The sequence below is a fragment of the Protobothrops mucrosquamatus genome, unplaced genomic scaffold, assembly GCF_001527695.2.
Source record: "Protobothrops mucrosquamatus isolate PMUCROS unplaced genomic scaffold, P.Mucros_1.0 scaffold1510, whole genome shotgun sequence".
NCBI lineage: Eukaryota > Metazoa > Chordata > Lepidosauria > Squamata > Viperidae > Protobothrops > Protobothrops mucrosquamatus.
The window spans coordinates 209,199-231,639 of record NW_015387682.1 but is presented as its reverse complement, the minus strand read 5'-3'; the positions used below and the strand labels follow the sequence as shown (position 1 = coordinate 231,639).

General features: G+C 35.8%; 1 protein-coding gene across 1 annotated transcript in view; it reads right to left on the bottom strand.

Moving 5' to 3' along the window:
* The window catches only part of STAB2 (stabilin 2), a 92,807-nt gene that overhangs the window by 12,246 nt on the left and 58,120 nt on the right, over positions 1-22,441 (bottom strand). The window contains exons 40-58 of the mRNA XM_029285325.1: positions 21,882-21,927; positions 20,860-20,936; positions 19,420-19,545; positions 18,180-18,253; positions 17,535-17,606; positions 15,016-15,135; positions 14,142-14,189; positions 13,906-13,989; positions 13,479-13,625; positions 12,636-12,776; positions 11,363-11,422; positions 11,004-11,180; positions 10,803-10,895; positions 8,734-8,880; positions 6,762-6,818; positions 5,782-5,905; positions 3,163-3,312; positions 2,099-2,203; positions 163-270 (exon numbers count right to left, since the gene is read on the bottom strand). Of these exons, the coding sequence (XP_029141158.1) occupies positions 163-270; positions 2,099-2,203; positions 3,163-3,312; positions 5,782-5,905; positions 6,762-6,818; positions 8,734-8,880; positions 10,803-10,895; positions 11,004-11,180; positions 11,363-11,422; positions 12,636-12,776; positions 13,479-13,625; positions 13,906-13,989; positions 14,142-14,189; positions 15,016-15,135; positions 17,535-17,606; positions 18,180-18,253; positions 19,420-19,545; positions 20,860-20,936; positions 21,882-21,927 (1,956 nt within the window). The remainder of the gene's footprint in view (positions 1-162; positions 271-2,098; positions 2,204-3,162; positions 3,313-5,781; positions 5,906-6,761; positions 6,819-8,733; positions 8,881-10,802; positions 10,896-11,003; positions 11,181-11,362; positions 11,423-12,635; positions 12,777-13,478; positions 13,626-13,905; positions 13,990-14,141; positions 14,190-15,015; positions 15,136-17,534; positions 17,607-18,179; positions 18,254-19,419; positions 19,546-20,859; positions 20,937-21,881; positions 21,928-22,441) is intronic.

The window sequence follows — 22,441 nt, the reverse complement described above, 5'->3', positions numbered from 1 at the left end:
GAAGCTTCGTGAGGATGGGAAAAGAGTGGTGGAGAACAGAGGAGTTTGTGAAGAAAGATTTTCACAGGAATGAAAAAATAAATGATAAAATGATAATTAAAAATGCATTCCTCAAGTTTGATGAACACCTGATCTTTATTTTGTGCTTAGAATAATTTTTACCTGTACATGTAAGTCCATCCCCAGTATAATAAGGCTTACACTGACAGGTACCATCAGCATTACATACTGCATTGACGGAACAACTGGGTGAACATACGGGAGTTGAAGCTGTGAAGGAAAATTAAAAACCATAATTTAAATTCATGTTTTTCTCATAATCTCAAGTCTAACATTAAAGAGTAAAAGAGTGAAATAAATATTTTCAAAGATAAAAAGAATGGGCAGCCTTATTGCATCCATACTTAGTGGCTAAATCAAATTCAAACACAGGTAGTCCTCAACTTACAATAGTTTGTTTAGTGACCGTTAAAAGTTACAATGGCACTGAAAAAAGGGACTAATGGCCATTTTTTCACAGTTACGACCTTTGCAGCATCCCCATGATCATGTGATCAAAATTCATATTTATGACGGTTGTTGTGTCCTGGGGTCATCTGAATACCTTTTGCAATCTTCTGACAAGCAAAGACAATGGGGAAGCCAGATTCACTTAACAATCAAGTTACTAACTTATCAACTGCAGAGATTCACTTAACAACTGTGGCAAGGAAGATCATAAAATGGAGCAAAACTCACTTAACAAATGTCTCACTTAACAACAGGAATTTTGGGGTCAATTGTGGCCGTAAGTCGAGGACTAACTATATAAAATGCAATTGCAAAAGTTTGCTTTAATTATTGCTGTGTTGTCTCTGCTTTATATATTGTGACGAATAGTTGTAGTTAAACATAAACAGAATGATTTTTTGCTTCAAATCAGATCTAACTGTAAAATCCTAAAAAAAACTAATAGCTGTGAAGGGAGAGATAAAACTCTCTTTACTGCTATCTAGCGTTCATACAGATTTTTCAGCACAGATAGAGTAGTCCTTTCCTAATGAACTAATTAAGCTCAAGTTTTTATTTGTTGATATGAGGCATCTATCTTACAACTGTTGTTTCTGTTGTATATAAGTGGACAATAACTACTCGGATAGCAGGCCATTGCTTCAAAATTTACTCAAAAGAACACAGAACTGTCTGTCAAGATAATATCTTATGTAGGAAACAGGGCTGTAAAAAGGATTTGTGAGATAACATGAGAATCATGAATCACAGGTTGCTCAATGTGTCACTTGTTTAAAACCTGACATTTAAAACCAGTCCATACTAGATTTGGTTGTTATGGCATAGAAATCTAATAATAAATGACCATTATTTGTATAACAGAGTGTCAAGACCTTATCAGCCACTTACAACCAAAAATCAAGCTTCTCAGATTCTTCTTTAACCAGTTTTATTGAAAAGATAGGGACAATTGTGCTACATAAATCTGAGCAGCTGGATATGTTTACCTTACCATCCAATTTATTTGTAAGACTTTTAGGGCAGAGCATTCTTCACCATCTCACTGACCAGCACTAATGCATGGGGTGTATGGCTGATTTTCCTGATGAAGGAAGTATTATGCAGATAATCTAAACTTTGATATAGTCTTTATCAGGTTCTGATAAGCCAATTGTATTTACCTTTTGTATTTGTTGTACTACTACTTTTGTTTTGCATTCGCTTAAAGAATCAATGTTTACAGTATAGATATATCATAAATCATCCTTTCCTAATCTGTTAAATTGGGAAATGCAACTTTTAGATTTACATTTGCTTGAAGATACCAAATGAGGAAAGGCTGCACTCTTTTTGTTTCAATCTATCAATCTATCCATCCATCTACCTACGGTACCTTAGGAAGCAATGGGAAATAATTGTCAGTGGCTTATCTCATAATACTTCAATATCAATAAAAATATGAGAATAATATTGTTTTCTTTAAGTTGAAATCAATGAAATCAATATAGGAACATAATTTAGCTATTTGATCAGTCTTAAAGACAAAAGCAAAATGAAATGTTCTGTACAAGCTGCAACAGGTTTACATGATCAAATACTGTAGTCAGACCTAGTTCTGTTTCACAGAGCCGTCCAGTCCATCCAGTTTCACAGAAACAAAGTCCTGATCCAGAAGCTCCTTCATCACACTGTCCATGTGCTGTACAATCGCAGACTATGGATAGAACATCATTAGACTATTAGGAGAATAATCCACATGGACTACATACTGTAATTCATAACCTCGGTTTCTGCCTTAGGATCATTAGTTAGTCTTGAGAAAGGCAATTATCCCAATAAATAGAACATTAATTCAATGATCCTGAGTGTGGCTTTATCTAAAGGGGTCTATACAGAAATAGCTATCCGTATTGCAGATTTCTTGGTGCTATTGAGATGAGCATATGAAACTGCTTTGTCCTGAATCATGTAGCTTATTACTGTCTTCTGGCTCACATGAAGGCTGTCCTAGCACTTTAAAAAAATAGAAAATACACTCTAGAAAATAGAAAATACACTCTAGAAAATAGAAAATACACTCTAGAAAATAGAGTTTAGTGTACAGATTTGAAGGACAAAATGTGATTCAGAGACAGATAACCCATAGCATTGGAACCACATTAAATTTATCTTTTCCCAAAATTGCATTGGAACTGCATCACAATTTAAAGAATCTCTGCAATAGAAACTCCTTTGAATAGGTTAGTTTTTTTAAAATATAGAGAAAATTGCTTGTACATAAAGCACTTTATAGTCTTTTGCATATTTGGGAACAAATCTCAAATACAGGAGGAAAAAACATGATACAATAGAGATATTTCAGCTCCTAAAAGCTATCTAGACATTTCATTATTATTTTTTAAATGTTCATTTCATCTTCCATAGGATCCAAGATATGCAGGTTTACAAGAAATCTCTCACCCAGGCACAGAGCAAATTTAGGTCAGGAGCATTCCTACAGTATTTGTTTCAGATATGTTATGGATTATGGTTCCTGTTTGAATTAGAAGAATTGAAGTTAGCTCTCCCAGATTTAGGCTAGACATTTGATCCGATTAATCATGCAAGTTCTCCTATTCTGGCTCAATGTTACAGTATATTTGTTATTTAATTGTAAGTCGACAGGTAACCTACTTTTGCATTCCAAGCTATATCTTCCTGGCATACAGAGCTCGCATGAAGTCCCATTGAAGCCAGCATTACAAATGCATTGTCCTGTGCCAGCATAGCCTTCATCACAGTATCCATGTTTATTGCAAGGAGCTTCTGGGCCTCCTGGACAAGCTGAATAGGAGTAAGTGGCAATAAGTCAATCCTTACACATATAGATTTATGAAAAACCTACCCCATCTATGCCCTCTCATAATACATTGGGATTTAACTGCCATAATTCCTGGGTCCATGCTGACTGGCAATTCTATGGACCAGGGGTAGGCAACCTTGGCTCTTTTATGACTCGTGGACTTCAACTCCCAGAATTCCTGAGCCAGCCAAGCTGGCTCAGGAATTCTGGGAGTTGAAGTCCATGAGTCATAAAAGAGCCAAGGTTGCCTACCCCTGCTATAGACCAAAGTCCAAAATATTAGTCAAAGTTAAAACAATCAGTGGAACAACTTGCTTCCAGAAGTTGTGAATGCTCCAACACTGGAAATTTTAAAAAAGAGATTGGATAACCATTTGTCTCAAGTGGTATAAGGATTCTTGCCTGAGCAGGGGGCTGGGCTAGAAGGCCTCCAAGGTCTATCCTATCCTATCCTATCCTATCCTATCCTATCCTATCCTATCCTATCCTATCCTCTCTACGTCATGCCATTCCACTCCACTCCACACTCTATGTGACCACTAAGTTGGTGAAAGCTTAGTCAGTTAGGATTTCTAGCTCCACAGGAAGGAACTCCTTTTTCATACCATGAATATCCCATTAATTTCCCTTAGCAAAAGATCAAACTATTTGCAGTCTCTATCATGAATACACACAGAAACTAAAAATTGTACAGCCTATTTTTCAGATATTAAACATCTCAAAAGAGTATATCAAGAACTGAGGATCAGATACAACACACTGGGCACAGAAATTTGCAATAATGGGAATGTCCTGCAATAGAATAGTGCAGTGTGGGATTATATTCATATTAAATCTTCCAACTCCTCCACGTATGACCACAATCGAGCCCAAAATGTCTGTTGCTAGGTGAAACAGCTGTTAAATGAATTTTGCCCCATTTTATAATTTTTCTTGCCATGGTTGTTAAGTGAATCACTGTAATTGTTAAGTTAGTAACACGAATGTTAAGTGAATCAGGCTTCCCTGTTGACTTTGCTTGTCGGAAGGTGATCACATGACCTTGGGGCACTGCAACCGTCATAAATATGAGTCAGTTGCCAAGTATCTGAATTTTGATAGTGTGACCATGGGGATACCACAATGGTTGTAAGTGTGAAAAATGGTCATGCCACTTTTTTCAAGGCCTTTGTAACTTGGCCTTGTCATAAGTCAAGGACTACCTGTGTCTTATCTTCCAAGATGTTCCATTTTATTTCTTATTTCCTTACCCTTTTTTCTCACGTTAGTATTCTATTAGCATTCCAAGGCTACAAAGAATGCTCAATCTTGCAGTTTTTCTGCTTTTTTTTTGTACTTCTACAAACCTGTTTTGCACTTATATAAACTGGGAGCTACCATTAATCTTGCAGATATTTTCCTCTTCGCAATGCGGGATGCCATTTTGGGCACAGAGAATTTGCATTCAAAGAGAGTTTGGTATTTTTATGTGAGTACACCAACATTCTGAAATTATTTTAGAGAGTTCAAATGAAGATATAATACAGGGCAGAGCTTCATCCCAGTCTGCAAAAAGCAGATAAGATGCCCACTGGAATCAATATACATTTCATTTATAAGAACATTCTTTCTTGACCTTAATTATGGAAATTAGTCCAGTAGAGGCAAAGAACGTTAATCCTTTCAGTGTCTTCAAAAGTTAATTATACAGAGAAGAGACCAGAAGCTCTTGATCTTAGGTAGGTCAATTCCCCCACTACAAAGCTCAATCAATCTAGTCAAAGAATTGAATCAGCTGAACAAAAATCTTCAACTAGTTTAACCTTAGCTTTTCCAACCTGACCTATTTAGATGTGTTACACTAGAATCCCGATTTTGCTTCACTGACACAACCAATCTGACTGAGGATGAAAGGACTTTTAATGCAACATAATTGAGGAACATCATTTTGGAGATGGCTGATCTAAACAAAGTGATCTAAGACAAATGACATTTTTTTTAAAGAAAGATGAGTTGGCTACTATTGGGTTTCTTCATGTTTCCTTTGACTCAGTACCTCCACTACTCAAGGACCTATTCTATTTTTGAAACATGCTGAAAATCCTCTAAAACATACTTCAGTGTGTGAGAATGAAAAGACTATACCAGGAGTAGCAACTTTTCACTTTATTAGATTTTTTTTAAAAAATCTACCATCTGCCTTTATCATATGCTACATGATTGACACACCAGCTTTTCTGCTTAAAGGTCAGAATGACACTATGTGGCAGAAATGTGGTAAGATATTTCAGAGGGTTTTTTTTTTTAGACAGCTAAAGAGGGATCCAGTTTTCACTAGAACAGTGGAGCAACCTTCCCCTTGTTCTTTTTCTAGATATGAATTATATCTACTCCTAGACCTGCTAAAAACCCTATGTAGATATCCATAGTCCTTCATCAAAGGTCAAGTATTTAAGATTGCAGAATCTTACCTTGGCATTTATTTCCAAAGAATCCTTTACAGCATTGTGGTATCCTCATTGCCAAAGAGCAACTTCTCCGACAGCCTGGCAGGGTCCTGTGACCGATGGTGTATTCACATTGCTGCTTGTCTCCCTTATGATTTTGTATATGGAAATGGGAAAACAAACCAACCAGGGAATTAGGAGGCATAAGCATCTCATAAGGCATAAGCATCTCTCTTTGGCTGTTGGCATGAATTCCAAGCTACTGTATACAAACAATGTAAGTACTTACTTTGTTAGTAATGAGAAAACGTTTGGTGCAATGGTTAAGGTGTTGGACTAGGGATAGAGAGATCCAGGTTCTAGGACTTCCTTCACATGGAAGCCAGCTAAGTGAGAGCCAGTTACTCCCTCTCAATGTTAATAGAGGGTCAGCCTCTGCAACAAACTGGCTGACTAACCCTGATTGCATGAGACCCTGATAGCTTCCCAATCAGCCCATGAACTAGGTGAGCCAAGTAAAAAACAAGCTGATCTTGGGACCAAATGGGACAAAGCTAAGAAAAGTAACAACTTAGTTTTTTGCACACTCTGATTTGTTCAGAGCAACAAGATAGTATGATCCCCCCCCCCAATGCTTTCAACATCTTAGTACCACAGAAGACTGGATAATAAAGTCATAATGATTTACAAATAAGTAGTACTGATTTTTCTCCAGATTTCATGACTATTTGGGGAGGATTTGTGTGGCGGTTTTTATTTTTTTGCTCTTTATGGTACACTAATCCTATATGAAGGTGTATAACACATCTTATGTCTCCCTGCTCATATTCACATATAGGGGCAGATATTTACCCCACTTATTTGGTGATTTATCAGGATATCTGGAAATATGGTAAAGAAATAGAAATTGGGAGTTTTGTTTCACTTTCTCTGAATCTTTTTTTTAAAAAAAATATCAATTTATTATTTAAAAATTGAGTAAAAAAATGTACAGTCACAATTACCGTTACTTTACTTCCACCAGGACACTGAGAATTCCTGAAACAGTTGATACAATCTCCCTATTGAGAAAGGAAAGCACATTCTTTAGACCAAATACTTAAAATGACATTTAACCAATTTTTAAAAACGCATACTTCTTAATGCCCACAATGTAAATGCATTAATGCATGAGCTACCCAATTCAGCATTGTGAAATACACAATAGACATAATTTCCCCTTATTTTTGCAATCATGCTCTTGTATAGATAGATAGATGTAGAGATTTCCATATGCCAATATAGAATCTAGCTGTTGCTCTTTGCAAAAATTCCATAAAATCAGTACATTTTGTTTTTATCAGTCTTCTTCATATTAAGAATGTATGGAATGCACAAACCACTGTCACAGAAATACAAGAAGAATTAAAATATATGACAAGTTGGAAATGCAGCCTCCTACCTTGATGAGGCTTCAATGCTTTTGGTTGACTTTGGCAGAATCTATGCTTAGACAACTAGCCCACAAGGAAACTCAAATGCATAATGGAAAATTTTTCAAAAAGCAAGTCCAGTAAATGAGATACATGAATGAAAAGAATGAAGAAAGCATTACACTTCATCAAGTTGCCTTTATAATAGAGTCTAACACCACTGAAAACACATAATGTTTTCCATTTGTAGAAAAATAACATGTAACACAATTATTCTTGTTAAGCCACAGCAACAGCTAGCACACTGGGTACTTAAATGCTGTTGTTTTTTAAAATAACAAAACAACTAGGAAGGACCAAATGACATAAGAAATGTCATAACTACTTTAACCCTTGGTCTAAACATGACCACCTATATGGCAATGAGAGCAAGTTTAGTGTAGTGGTGAAAGATCCCAGACTAGAAAATGGAAGATTGCGCATTCCAGGATGACCTTAGGCATGAAACCAGCTGTAACTCTTGCTCATCTTTTGGAAGTAGGCATTGGCCAACTATTTCCAAAAGTCTTGCCAAGGATTTCTGGAGGAAAAAAATGGCGCCCTGAAGATGGCCCCATTAAAAGCAGAGCCAGAGACCGTGGCAAAGAATGAAGAGCCAATGAATAGAGAGGCTCCTTGAACTCTCTGGGTAAGGACAGGACACATCCTCAAGGGTTCCAGACATTTGGTCCTCACAGGGAAACAGCAAGGCAGAAATCTTTGGCCAGTTTAGAACTCTGGGAGACAAGGGAATAGCTATCTTGCTCAAGCTGCAGTTGTTGCCTTTAAAAGGACACTAAGATCACATGCTTCCTTTTCTAATTATATCTGGAAATTGCTTGTTAGACCTGAAGTCTGAAAACACCAGGTGAGTCTCCCTTCAATGCTTAATGAAATAAAATTTTAACTACAAGCTTAAGAACTTTTAAAAAAATTAAATAAACAGCACAAAGCTAATTAAGACTTTAATTACAGAAAATTATAAGCGGATTAAGAATCCAGATAAATTTGTAATAAGTTTGTGGAATTAATTGTAAAGAATCCTTCCTGTGGGAAAGGAGATTTATTCTGAACTTTCTCTAAGAGACAATAGAGATAAACAAATTTAAAAATTGGACACTCAAGGTGTTAAATATTTTAATTAAAGGAAAAGAATATATAAATATAATCTAATGAATCCCACCTTAATGAGCAATAAATAGATAAGCATAGATGCGTGTTTATACATACAGAAACAATAGAGCAGCTACTGAAATAAGTATCAGTCACACACAGGCAGTCAGTTATTATTAATTTATTATCCTCATTATGATTATTAAATCCTATACATATATTTGTGCAAGAGTATTAGTCTCTTTTTGAATATTTTTTTAGTATTTTTTTCTGATTTACTTTCAAACTCAGACTGCTTTATTGTTCTGGGACAGGATGGATGGATGGATGGATGGAAAGCAAGCAAGCAAGCAAATGCTTTGGATTCATGTGATATCTGGAAAAGCAACAACATTTCATCAGAAGGACTGACCGGAAATTCAGTTGTCATAAAAGTGTCGCAACGACCACCAAGGATGGGATCAGCTAACATGCAATCAATCCCATAAGCAATGCCACCATCAAACTCTAGATGCCTTTGTATGATCTTGCATTTCCTTTCATTAAGGAACAATTCACCCTAAAAATAGATGTAAATTGATGATGATATTAAGAAAAAAATGACAGGATTAGGGAAAAAGAGAAAAAAAGATTAAACTAGACAATCTGGTAGTTTTCATATTTTTGGATAAAACTTTCATAATCCTAGCCAGCATAGTTTACAGTCAGAAATCTTATGTAGTCACATATTTCCCCATCCTACAATTTTGTTTTGGAGTAAACAAAATTATGCAAAGCACAGAAAAGGAGCAAGTAATAGGGAGCATAAGAAACCAAGGCATTCTTCGACTTATGACTGTAATATAGCCTGCCAATTACAGTTTTAAGCCATAGGCCATCATCTGACTAAACCCAATTTTATTATCTTTTTTGCAGCGATCATTAAGGGATCACCATGGTCATTAGGTGAATGCCATGTTCATTAAATGAACCTATTATTCTCAACTAGAAATAAATGCTGATTTTCAGCAAAAATCATGTTCATGTAACTGTGGGATACTGCAAACATCTGCATGTGCGGCTGATGGTCGAGTGCCTGAAATGTGGTCACATGACTGCAGGAGTGAGTGGCTGTTGGAACTTTGGAACTGGGTTGCAAGCAGTGCTGGGATTCAGCCAGTTCACACCAGTTCGGCAAAACCGGTAGCTAATGTTTTGTTGCCCAGGCCCAGAATGGACTTCCAGAAGTGGCATCCACACAAAGAACTGGTTGTTCACATATTTGAATCCCACCATTGGTTGTAAGTATCTTTGGGGTGTGTGTTCCAACATAACTTTGTATGGTTACTAAGTGAGTGGTTGCAAGTTGAGGACAACCTGTAATTGTTTATCATTCATGTATAGCTTGTACTTGTTCAGTTCATCTTCCCTGTTAATCATCATCATCTTTGATACATTAATTTTCAGATCCATATTATATTATATAATACAACCATTGAAACTTTCCCTGCAAGTAATCCTAAATCATAAACATGGCTTTGTCTGCATGTAAAAGGACATATATTAACATAACAAAATCATATACTCTAATATTACAAGCATTAATTATACTGTACACATATTGATAAATACATTAAACAATGAAGGGGGCATCATGCATTTTTGCCTTATTCATTGTTCCAAGTTAAACCATTTTATACATGACTTTCAGAGCCATTTTGTATGAAGTCCTGCAACACCACAATCTGTTGTATTTGCAAATCTTTAGAAGCTGTTCCAATTGAAGATATATTTCCTCTATGTTTATGGTATAAAGTAATTTGCAACTTGTGTCCTAGAGTTTTCAGGACCTTGTTAGAAGGCACAAGGTATGAGTAGAATCAGCCTTCCCAATCCCAAAGCAAAGACCACAAGACATTCATTTGCATGCTAATTCTTCTCCACATATAGTTGTGCATGAGGAAGAAAACCCTTTATTTCCAATGTTTGCAAAGAGCTTTTGATTATTTTCAAAATTCTCTCATTGAATTGTAAGAGGCCGTGTGTAAATTCTGCAAGAGTGGTTAGTTGCTATTACAGATACTGTCATCATCTTTTAAGTTTCATAGTATCCTTTTGGATTGTGTATTGGGGGGCTTTGTTTTGAAGAGTAAATTCCAGATATTGTGATTGAGATAATTTAATTCCCCTTCTTGGATTTAGTTCTTTGAGATTCTAAAGGGCTGATTTTTGTCCTCAAGATTTGGTAATTATGTAAACGTTTGGAGAGATTGTTTGAAATCTAGTATTATATAACACCTTGATTGCCAGAAGTAAGGTTTTATAGACCCTTAAGAAGTTTGGTTAAAGTATATGGGTCCATTTCCTCCCCTCCATGCTACTATATGTAGAATGAAAATACTTGATTGTCCTTTGTACTTATTTGAAACCATGTCATTTATTTTTGATGCTGTAAAATAATAAAAACATGAATCAACCTATTTAAAAATAAGAAATACTCACGCTATTGTTGTCATCATCACCACATTTCACACTAAGATCTGAACCTTGAAGAGTCTTCAGAGAATCTGAGCTTGGGAGGGCATAGGCTAAAATCTGTAGAAGATATAGGGAAAAGATGGAGGAAATTCAAGTTTAAAATAGAAAGTTTCCATTACGTTTATTTTATAAAGCACCCAGAAATTGTGATCTTAGAACTCCTACCTTAGCATTCCCAATGATATGGAATTTCAAGTACTGTAGTAGTTTCTCTTTGTTTGACATTGTAAGTAGTTCATCTTGCTGTTCCTTTGGCAGAGCTCTGATTACTTTGTCAGTGGGCCAGAACAAAGTGACTGGTTGATGAAGAGGATCATTAATAACATTGATCAGTCCTGACTTCTAAAAGAGGACAAAAAGAACCAGATTTTCTTTCTCAATGCAATGTTGAGCAAACAGAGGGAGAAATGAATGGGGTCTTTTTGACATCTACAGTCAATTAAGGCATATCCACCATATAAACTTCCAAACAATGATTAAGTAGAGATATGATTTTGAACTCTAAGTCAACCATGTAGACTTACTTCTATCAGGTTGTAGAACAAGTTGTACCCATTTTTTGCTGCAATCATTTTTAGGTTTTCCTAGGAAGAAAAGAAACACACTATGAATAAAATGCAATGCTGCTTTCAGAAATATATCACAGGAAATATTTTTGGTTGTAGGTGCTTCATTTAATATCTTAACAGAAATGGGAAATGGGAATAGTTGCTTTTGCAGATTCCCAAGAGAGGAAGGAATATACATATTGTACTACTTGCTGTGAGGATACTGTATAGAACCAGTTCTAACACATAGTCCTAACTAGGGGAGACAGAGGAGCACAGGGGAGCCTGGTGTGCTATGTTCCATGGGGTCACAGTCAGACACAACTTAGCGACTGAACAAAAAGAACACATAGTCCTAACTGGTGCAGTGGGCAGCATTTTAGTGAAAACAGGAATAGATTTTTGAAGCCAAAAGGCTGTGAAGGCGTATCTTTTTCTACCATCATCAAACTATTCTTGATTTTATCTGAAGCGTCTACTCCACCTATTAATCTTTAGTTTATATTACTTCTATCATGTTGAAAAAAGTGGTTGTTAGAGGCTGACAAAGAAAAAAGATTCTCAGTGTCATGTCTTGTGAGATTCCATTATGTCAGTGTGATCCAAAATGCTAGATGAAGAAGTATTGGCCTGATGTGTTTGTGTGTGTGTATGTTTGTGTTTGTGTGTTTCTTAACTCACAGATTCAGTAGTTAGGATACAACTATCAATGGGCTTTAATATTCACATCATTTTTGTTTGTGACAGCATTGGTTACACAAACTATGAATGTTAATCTTTGTTACTGAACATCTTGGTTCAAAACCTGGATTACCTGACATCTCTCTCAAGGCATGTGATTCTTACTAACTCAGTCTTTTGCTGGAAAGCCTATATTTTGCATAGGGAAAATTGAAATTTCGGAAAAGCTACATGTGATAAAAGTGTACATTGGATTAATGTTGATAGAATGACAGTATATAAATTTGATAAATAAATGAAATAAACACATAATATGTATATTTGTGTGTGTAAGCAGCATATACATGTCTGTGTTTTATATAGTTGTCCTATATCACAAACTGATAACTGCAACAATGAGGTCTCATCAGTGTTTTCTTGAGGAAGCTTTTTTTCAAAATTCATTTTCCTTATTACTTAAGATTTTTATTTTATTCTAACAGGCTCATGTGTTAGCAGCAAACAACATTGTAATCTATAACCCAGCAGCTTTTAATTACTTGATAATTTCAATGCATATTGAGTGCACCTTTACAGGTTTCCCTTTTTCAAAAGGAAATTCTTGAGTCTTCTGTGGAGCCAGGACCTTGTCTATGATATGGATTATTCCATTTGTGGTGATTATATCACTGGTCAGTATCTTTGCTTTGCCATTCAAAAGGACCGTATTCTAAAAAAATAAAAATGTACAGTACGAAGTAACACAGCTCTTCCACAATCCTGAAATAAAGTGAGGTAGACAATTTTATTGCTGATTAAATAATTAAAGGAGAAACCACTTTTCCTTTCAGTATTGTGTACAGTGCTGCTCAGCATGTTTGCCAGGAGGAAAGAGCAAGTGAACATAGCATTACAAGCAGAGGAGTTCAAATAAAGGATTACACATTTGAGCAAGTGTTGCTCTATTGAATGGGCTCTCTCAGTTTAAATGCACAGGAGCTGTTCTTGCATCTAAAGTGTGAACATTGATTGCAGGTAGAGGTTGTGAGAAGAGTTCTGTGGATTATGACTCCTCAGAAGAGGCAACTTAACATCATATTGATTCAGGGAAGTGTCTGCAACTAAAAAAAACATGATATTCCCAAATCCAATCTAAGAGAGTGGAATGGTGACCCAACATTTTAATATTAAAATTATAGGGACTTAGGTATTTCAGAAGATTTAGCAAATCAAAAACTGTACAATTCTATCCAGAAAGGATCCAGTTTCTTTTCCCTTTTGAACTTTCATAATATTTCTCTGGGTAGCTGCAAACACTGAACCATAATTTCAAGCTTCTTATTTTACATATAGCATATTTCAATATTGTATCTTATCCCTGGAAAGACCAATGAAGGTATGGTTATATGCCCCACTGATGAGAATTGGTTACCTGTGCAAATGTGATCTTGAGTGGTTCTCCTTGAAGCGTGGTGACAGTTTTATCTGAAGTCAGATCATTATACAGCAATCCTGTACAGGATACAATATGATAACGCAGAATCTGGGGCATCACACCTTTGGAAACCCAGTCGGTGATCTTGAAGAATAATTTTTCAAAAATGATTTACTGTGTTACAGTGGCAGAAAGCAAAGAATGAACAATTATATTTTAGCTTTGCCATTATATTATTAGGACTCCAACTCATAGATCTTTTCTAAATGAGACTCCAGGATCTCACATTGGAGTCTCCCGCAGTGGGTTCTGTTCCTTTTTTAACTGGAATCCAAGCAGCTTCATAGAAACAGGATGCAAAATTTATGACCACTGAACCCTGGTGAATGTCCCATCTAGCATCAAAATGCTTTTGTGGACTTACTTGTAATTCAGCTAGAAGGGCTTCATTGGTCGGTGCAAAAACAGTGAAGGGGCCTGTTCCTGTAATATCTCTGAGCGAAGCATCCTATAATAGTGGGAAACAAAATGCATATTTCAGTCAATATATATTTTAGGCATTTTTATATATCTCAGAAAGTTATTGAATATGAAAAAAATCCTTAAAAATGCTTCCTACAAGTCGAGACACTGGGAAGAGACAGCCTGTGACTTTCTTACCATTAGCTTCCCATTAAGCCGAGTAGTATTGAGCTCTTTTGAAAGTTCCTGTAATAATAATATTAAAAAAATTAAAATAATAAAATAGTACACAGTAACACCAAAAATGTAAATATATGAAATGGTTGCAGAAGTAATTTCTACAGTGAGGTATGAAACAGATAGATCTGAGTTATGTTCTGAACTAGAAACTGATATCCTCACAGATCTCTCTATGGATCAAGTTGTCTTAAGGCTTGTTGGGTATAAAGTGTTACTAGGTATCCCGGTGACCTTGCTAGAAAATGCTAAGTCATGTTTACAATGGTTTTAATAAACCTTTTAGATGGCTCTGTTGCACTGGGTTGTGAAGAACTTAGCTAACATTACGCCTCTCGCGTCTCATTACTGCATTACATGCCTTATAACTTTTATTTTAACAAAATTGATGGTTTATCCCTGTGTGTGTGCAATTTTATTATTTAAGTATATTGGAATCCAATGCGTCTAGTGTTCCTTAAACATGGGGATTAGGACTATTGGCATTAGAAAAGCAGACTAAAAATTAAAGACATGCACATCTTTGGTTATAAAATATTACAAAATATTTTTGAAATTAAATAGATAAATAGCAACCATGCTTTTCACTAGCCCATGCAGGCTGATACCAAGCCAACTTGCAATTGTCCTCAACATTTCTCATTTAGAGGATCCCTGGATCTCTAGATTTAGGCTCCAAAGTCTAGGCTTAGGTTCTCACTAGGGGTGTAATTATAACTGGTCAATTACTAATGTGCTTTCTTGTGATCTCTCACCCATACTCTGGTATTATTTGGCCTGTTGCTAGTGAGCACAAATACCTGATCACAAATATTCAGTAAGGAAAATATCTCACCATGGAGATGCTACCTCTGCAAATAAACCCATCTCCAATGTAGTTGGCTTTACAGGTGCAAGTCCTTTCCGACTGTAAAGTATCATTGCAAATGGCATTTTCTCCACACCCACCGTTATTCTGATAAAGAGGGAAGCAAAGAACATCAGCTAAAATATACTTTGTCTCAATGAATTTCAATACAAAGTTCAATGTGTAAACTAAGGGGAAGAGCTGCCAGCTAAAATGAAACTGATTTAAGATTCCATTGCTTTGAATGGAAGCTCTTTCATAGATACAAATATTAATATTTTATTAATAACGAAGACAGGATGAAAACTGCAATTCTAGTATATGTCAAGGAAGACTCAGTCATCCAGGCCAAAGGTATCTAAAGGTTGAATCATGACAACTGGACCAAACTTTGGACTAGTTTGGCTTAGTTGCCATGATTCAACCTTTACAACTCTATTCATTTTCTTGGTTCTTCTCTGGCACTGCAAGAAGAGTCACCGCAGGGGTAGAAAATAACTGAGCAAGCATGGAGAACTGCTAAGGGAGACTTTTTAAAACAATTATTTGAATATCAACTAGTCAGGAATACTGGGCAAACACAATCCTTTTGAAACAGAACACAGTAATCCCCTGAAACAGATCTGGGATGCAAAGTGTTTATTGTAATGTAATGTAAATTATTTTATACTAATTGTCTGGGAAATTCTTTCACGGCATTGCACAAGGATTAAATTGTGAATAGTGTCATCTATAGTAAACATGCTGACGCCAAAATGATGACAGGCATACACTGATGCCGTCATACAAATTACTTAAAATGGAGCCTTAATTTTCACATTTCTGAACCGCTCCCTCAAAGAGAGAGGGATTTGTATGATAATGTTGACACACACACACGTCTTTGTTAATTCTTCTTTATTCCCCACCTACATTTAAGATTGTCAGTTAGAAACCAGTGGAATAGCTATCCTGATAGAAAATTATTACATATTTTACAAACTTCTACCATTACACTACATTTTATTTCTATTATCGTTTGTAAAATCTGGCTGCCAAATATAAGAAAAAGAATGCTCTCAAAGTGTCCAATATGGCCTGCAATATGAAACCAGAACTTTCATATCAACACCTCCAGGTGTATATCTAAGTCCATTTTTACAGAAAGATCTCTATGGGCTACCTGAAAAAGACAACTTATTTTCTTAAAGTTTTCTGTGATGTTAACCTTAAGAAGGACAAATTGAGAGGAATACGGGAAGAGTTTAAAAATGATGTCATGTCGTAATTTAAATTTAAACAAACATGTTGTTTGCCAAAGAAATTGGCAAAATGAAGAACTATAAAATAGAATTTTTTAAAATAAAAATAAAAATGGGGGGAAAAGTCCATCAAGGGATTCTTGCAATTTGGGTTCAATTAAATATTGATCTTTAAAATCCTCTGTATCAAAATATGTATTTCAATCCAATGTTTTTAGCTTTAGGTAGCTGAATTATGGGGAAAAGGGACATTTTGCCACTTTGAAAGCAAGTTTACACATGGGCAGGTTTGCTTTTCAAGTAAGAAAAAAAGACAGAAGTCCATTGGATCATTCAAATCCAACTTTATCTAGCACTAAGGATAAAAAACACTCAGGACCAGCCAGATACTAGGGGAAGCAATAGTATCTGCAGGGTATGATTTAAAAAAAAAAGTCAAGATGGCTCCCACGATGATATGAACAAAACTCTGTCTATTTGTTTATCTTTTTATCTTGTACAAGGCTGTCATCCTGACCTCATGACCACAGCTTGTGAATCTCTGTTGAAAACCTGGAAAATGGACAGGAATGCTCTTTTTTAAATCTTTCAGTGGCACCCAAACTATTCCCAAACTTCAGGGAATAATTAATTATTGTTATGAGCCACTAAGAAAGTGTAATTATCCCTGTCAGTTCTTTTATAAAAAAATGAAGGATGCAAAGGAGAGGATGGTAGAAAGGACAAGGGCTAGATCCTTTGTTGAAACTCTTTGCAGATCCCATCACCTTCAAACAAACAGGGAGGCATCAGGAAAAGAAGTTTGAAATAAGGGCAGGGGGAAAGCACAACAAAGCACAAAGCAGCTTGCAGGAGGAATGCCAGACTAGAACATTTCTGCTGAAAGTTTCTCCAGTGTGTAGCGTGCCCCCCTGTGGCATTGCTTTGCTTAACAAAATCATGATGTGGGAGGAATAAAAATGAAAATATTTGAGATAGTTGTAGCACTCTAAAAGGTAAAACAAAGACAGTAAGACATTTCAGTTGCATTAGCTTCATACTATCAGCATCAGAATCAAATTCCTGGTCTTATTTTAGTGAATTTTAGCTGTAAGCAGAGCAAATTCAGCAGTTTTTCTCACTTCTCCTTATAGTTTGTATATCAGTAAAAGTAGCCAATGTAATGGGGGTTAAAAAAGCTGTCAGTTCTTGACTTGTAATAGAGATTGTTGCCTGAACTGTGGAAGACATGTATGAAGGTCAGTGCCAGTCAAAGTGGAGACTCACCACTGTACAGGCACTGTTGTAAGTGCAGGTTTTCCCATCTCCAGAATATCCATCCAAACAGTTACATACTGCCTGTCGGAATAAGGAAATAATCCAGGTTAAAATATAGAGAAGAATAGCATTTTATTCCCTGATCCATGTAAGTTCTTGTGTTCACTTTCTTCTGTTTGATTTCTCTAAGGGGTCAAGTCTCTGTGGTTCTGTTTTCAGTTTTTCTCCTTACTCCAAATGATTAGATTATACCTGAACTACTAGTTATGTATTTGTGCAGTCCATCTAGTTCAGCATATCGTATTTCTCTATTCATCATTTCTTTGGATAAATATGATCCTAGGCTTAGTTCTTGACACTTCCAGTCAGAAAAGATCTCTGATCCCTGGAAGCAAACAAGCTGTCAGCATGAAAGAGACAAGGAAGCACTGTCAATCAGAAGCAAGAACATCAGGCCAAATGAACAAGTGTCCTAACTCAGTTGACAGCAGCTGCATTGAATTATACTGTCAAACTGTAGCCTGTGATTTGCCACTACTTTATATTTTATTTATTTGTACATCAAGTTTGAAGATCATCCATCTCACTCACAGAGTGACTATTACAATATGCAGTGAAATGCACAATTAATACAAGATGGGAATTCTGTTTTACCTTGTTGGGTCCAGTGTGAGTGCACTCTGCATTTTTATCACATCCTCCATTCTTCTCCAGGCAGGGGTTAATTTCTTTAAAAAATAAAAAAAGGAGGAAACCCCATTTAATATTTTAACTTTCATGAAACTTAGATTAAATGAGGGATAATTTATTGTAATTATTTTTGCTTTTTTACTTATCATAGCTCCTTAAGAAAATCCTTCCTAGTTTGGGAATGACTGCAGTATTTGTAATACAGATGCTACATACTTTCCTGAGGTTTATTCTGATGTGTAAACTTTTCATATCCATAAGCTTTTCACACACATGGGGGCACTTTAGTACAATTGAGGCACTATATAAATAGTGAAATGGTTCGACCTGTAACATTTGTGCTTTCCAAATGCTCAAATAATCTCTTAAACCAGACGAACACAGTGCAACAATATTAGCAATGGATGTTCTCTTTGAGAGCCAGTTTGGCGTAGTGGTTAAGGCATCAGGCTAGAAACCAGGAGATAGTGAGTTCTAGTCCTATCTTTGGCAGGAAGCCAGCTAGGTGACTTTGGGCCAGTCACTCTCTCCTTAGGAAGAAGTAAATGGCAAACCACTTCTGAAAAACTTGCCAAGAGAATTGCAGGGATGTGTCCAGGAAGTTACCAGGAGTCATTGGTGACTTAAAGGCATAACATCTCCCTGCCCCAAAAAACCTCAAATGCCTTTCCTCAGAAAATTAGTCAACCCCACAGCAGCTTTTCCTAAATCAGTGCTTTAACTCTTAAATCTGGCTTGACATTCTGAAGGCTACCATCCTAATACCTTTAAGGGATAAGAGGTTGGGAAAGTTGCTCCAATGTATTGTCAGCTTAACAGCTGGTTGATAAATACCATATCTGTATGTGCTTATGTATCTGTCTCTATATAAGTAAACATATTCAATAAATTGATTGCATAACACATTACTGATAAAAAGTGCATGACAATTCATATAACTCCAATTGATTAACATAAATATGTGTCCTGAACCTTTAACTTATAAGTTTCAACTTCAGTTAACAAAAACTAAGATGAGATGCTTAATTACAGAGGATCTTCAAATTGTAATTAAGTGGGAAGGAAGGAAGGAAGGAAGGGAGGGAGGGAGGGAGGGAGGGAGGGAGGGAGAGAGAGAGAAAGGGGCATTGTCATGTTAACAAGATGGAGTAATTTCAAGTCTTGGAAAAGTGCAAAATATGGTAGATATAGAACAAGAACTTACCAAAGCAGGCGATTCCATCGCCAGAGTAACCTGTTCTGCAAACACATACTCGCTTTCCTGGAGTGGTACGTCTACATTCTGCTTTGGCAGAGCAACCTCCATTGTTGTTCTCACATGCATTAATAGCTGGAAGAGCATGCAGAATCGAAGTTATGTTGCAATGTTTTCACCACTTAAATTCCTTTCGTTTCAAAGCAAATTCAGATAGGTCAAATTTAAATTTAATTTTACAGAACAATGTCTGCATTGCAAGCACATGGCACCTCTGTTATATAAATGTGAACATAAATTTGTTTTATCCCTTATGTGTATATGTAAAATAAATATTACTGCAGACTGGATGGCCATGTCTTTACTAATCACAGTATCCCAGAAATTGTGGTGTGTCATCTTTATGGGAAAACTAACTGACAGATCTCAAAGGACAAATGTATTGAGTGGTGTGAGAGGGGATCCCTCTGGATGGTAAGGAATTTGCTATAAGCTGTCTAGATGAAGAAATAAGATATTTCTCTTTTCCCCTTAATATCTACTATCTCGTATTTAAGTCTGAACATGATAAATTAGCTACAGGCAAGGGTTACTCTCTCATGAAATATAATGTAGGATCAGCTACTCTGTAAAGGTGCCTATTGTTTCCTCTGCTGGTGCTCCACTTGCATATTTGAAAAAGCACAGACATTACAGAAAGAAACCATCCCAAGACTGCAACCCCTCAATTTATATCTAGCAAGAGACCTCCATGAGCTTTGTACAGCATTATTAGAACTTTTTAGTCTAAACTCCATTATGGTTCCACACTCTTCAACTTTTCAGCATGTGGAAATAACTTGCTGGCCCAGGCTAATCTTGAAAAAAATATATGAAAGTTCAACTTGATCAATATCTGGCTGAGATACTGTCTTGAAATCCTAGGGCTAAATACAATGTTGCTAAGGTAACATAATCAAAACCTGACTTATCTCAAGAGAATGTCTTTCTATTTTTTTTTCTTGTTTGGTGAAAGAGAAATTGAGAGAAATACAAGAATCACAAAATATTTCGAGATTACTGAACAAGGTATTTGTTTTCAGGGATCTGTCCAAGGTCCTGAAATGTCTGACACTAACCATGTATAATCAGGTTTAGACTTTAAAAATTGCCTGATTCCTACCTGCCCTCTTCTCTGGATAATATTGGGACCTCTAATTTATTTACAATTAATTGTCAGAGAGTAAACATCCTCCAATATCTACTAGCTATCAAAGATTTCTTTGCCTGAATGTTAGTAAATCAATATTTTTCAAAGTTTATTTTTAAAAGAAATACATTAGAAATTAATTTTTAATTAATATTTTAATGTAACTCACTATAATATATTAATTCCACCTCTTGCTAGATCAGATTTTTTGTGAATGTCAAAAATTGCACGAACTCTTCAACAGAATAAATCCCACTTACCTGAACAATATGTACCATTCCCTTTAAACCCAGCTGCACACTTGCAATATGGTGGACCAATCGGATTAAGAAAGCAGCTATAATAGAAAATCAAGACACATTATATAATTTGCAATTGATAAAAAACAAATGGCATGCTTGGAAAACCTAAGATAGTTGGCACCAGATAAAGTCACTTTATCGAAGCTAAAAATTTATTGATAAATGTAATAATGATGTTTTTACTTGATATAATAAGAACTGTATTAGCTTAAATATGAGATAGTAGATATTAAGGGAAAAAGAGAGGAAATATTTGATGTTGTAACTTGAGATTTGTACTAAAGATTTTTGTATGTTAGTGAATTATTGATTAACCCAGCCACCATGTTGCTTTTTAAATACCTAAATATAAAATTAGAAAACTAATAAAATATTATAAAAAAGTCACTTCATTGACCAGGGTCATAATAAAAGTCTACTACATATTAAGTAGATGACGTGTGTATTTAATTAAACATTAATTATGAAATGAAAAATAGAAAATGTTTTCTCTATTAAAAACAGTTCTCTGCCACACTGAACATATTCAGTCTGCAGCCTGAGCAGCCTGTGGCTATTTGTCTAATTTCTAAAGTCATTTGTAAGTGTCAGTCTCTTGCACTAGATTGGGAGAAAGAGAAGGCACAGAGTGGTGGAAGTCAAGGGCAAGTAGAAAAGTAAAAAAATAAATAACATGACCTATTTAATAACTTGCAATTGCAAGATCAAGTTTTCTTAGCAAGGTTTTTCAGAAATGATTGCCATCTCTCCTGGAGCTGAGAGAGAGGAATTGGCCCAAGATCATCCAGCTGGCTTTGTGTCTAAGGCAGGAGTAGAACTCGCAGTCCGCCAGTTTCTAGCCTGAAGCATTAACAAATACACCAAACTGGCTCTAATTGCAAATAATTTCAAATTAAATTTTACAGTTAGGGAAAATATTAGGGTTAGGGTCAGGATCAAGTAAAGTATGGATTCATTAGCTAGTTTAATGTAATACATACTTGGCACTGGTATGGCAGGTATTGTTGCACTTATCATCTCTGATTTCTGGGAAAGAGAAAAATGTTTTTGTTAGTCAACATTCTACAATCTAAGACTGATAACCTCTTCTTTCTCCCCTTTACTTTAATGAGCTGAAATCTATATGTAGAGCTCACTTATATGCACAGATTTTCTTGGCTATATCACATTAGAATTGAGATGTGTTAAAATGTTTCTTCATTCCTGCATTTACACTGCTATTCTGGTTCAAGTATCACCTTTTTTCTGTTAGAACTAAGTTCACTCTGTCTAGAATTTACTAATAAAAACAGCACCTTTCTCCATGTATATGTTCATTTTCTAAGCAAAATCTAAAAGCAAAACCCAGGAGATAGATACAGCATAGGAGACACAGGAGAACAAAGAAACAAATTCATGTTGTTTCTTTTGAACCCTCCCCACAAATTTTCCTCTTTACATGGGAGAACTAAGAATGGGCTTCTCAACCTAGCTTTCTGCTTCAAATGCCTTATTATTGTAAATTTAAGTTGATAGATCAGCCACTTTCTGTTGATGAAAG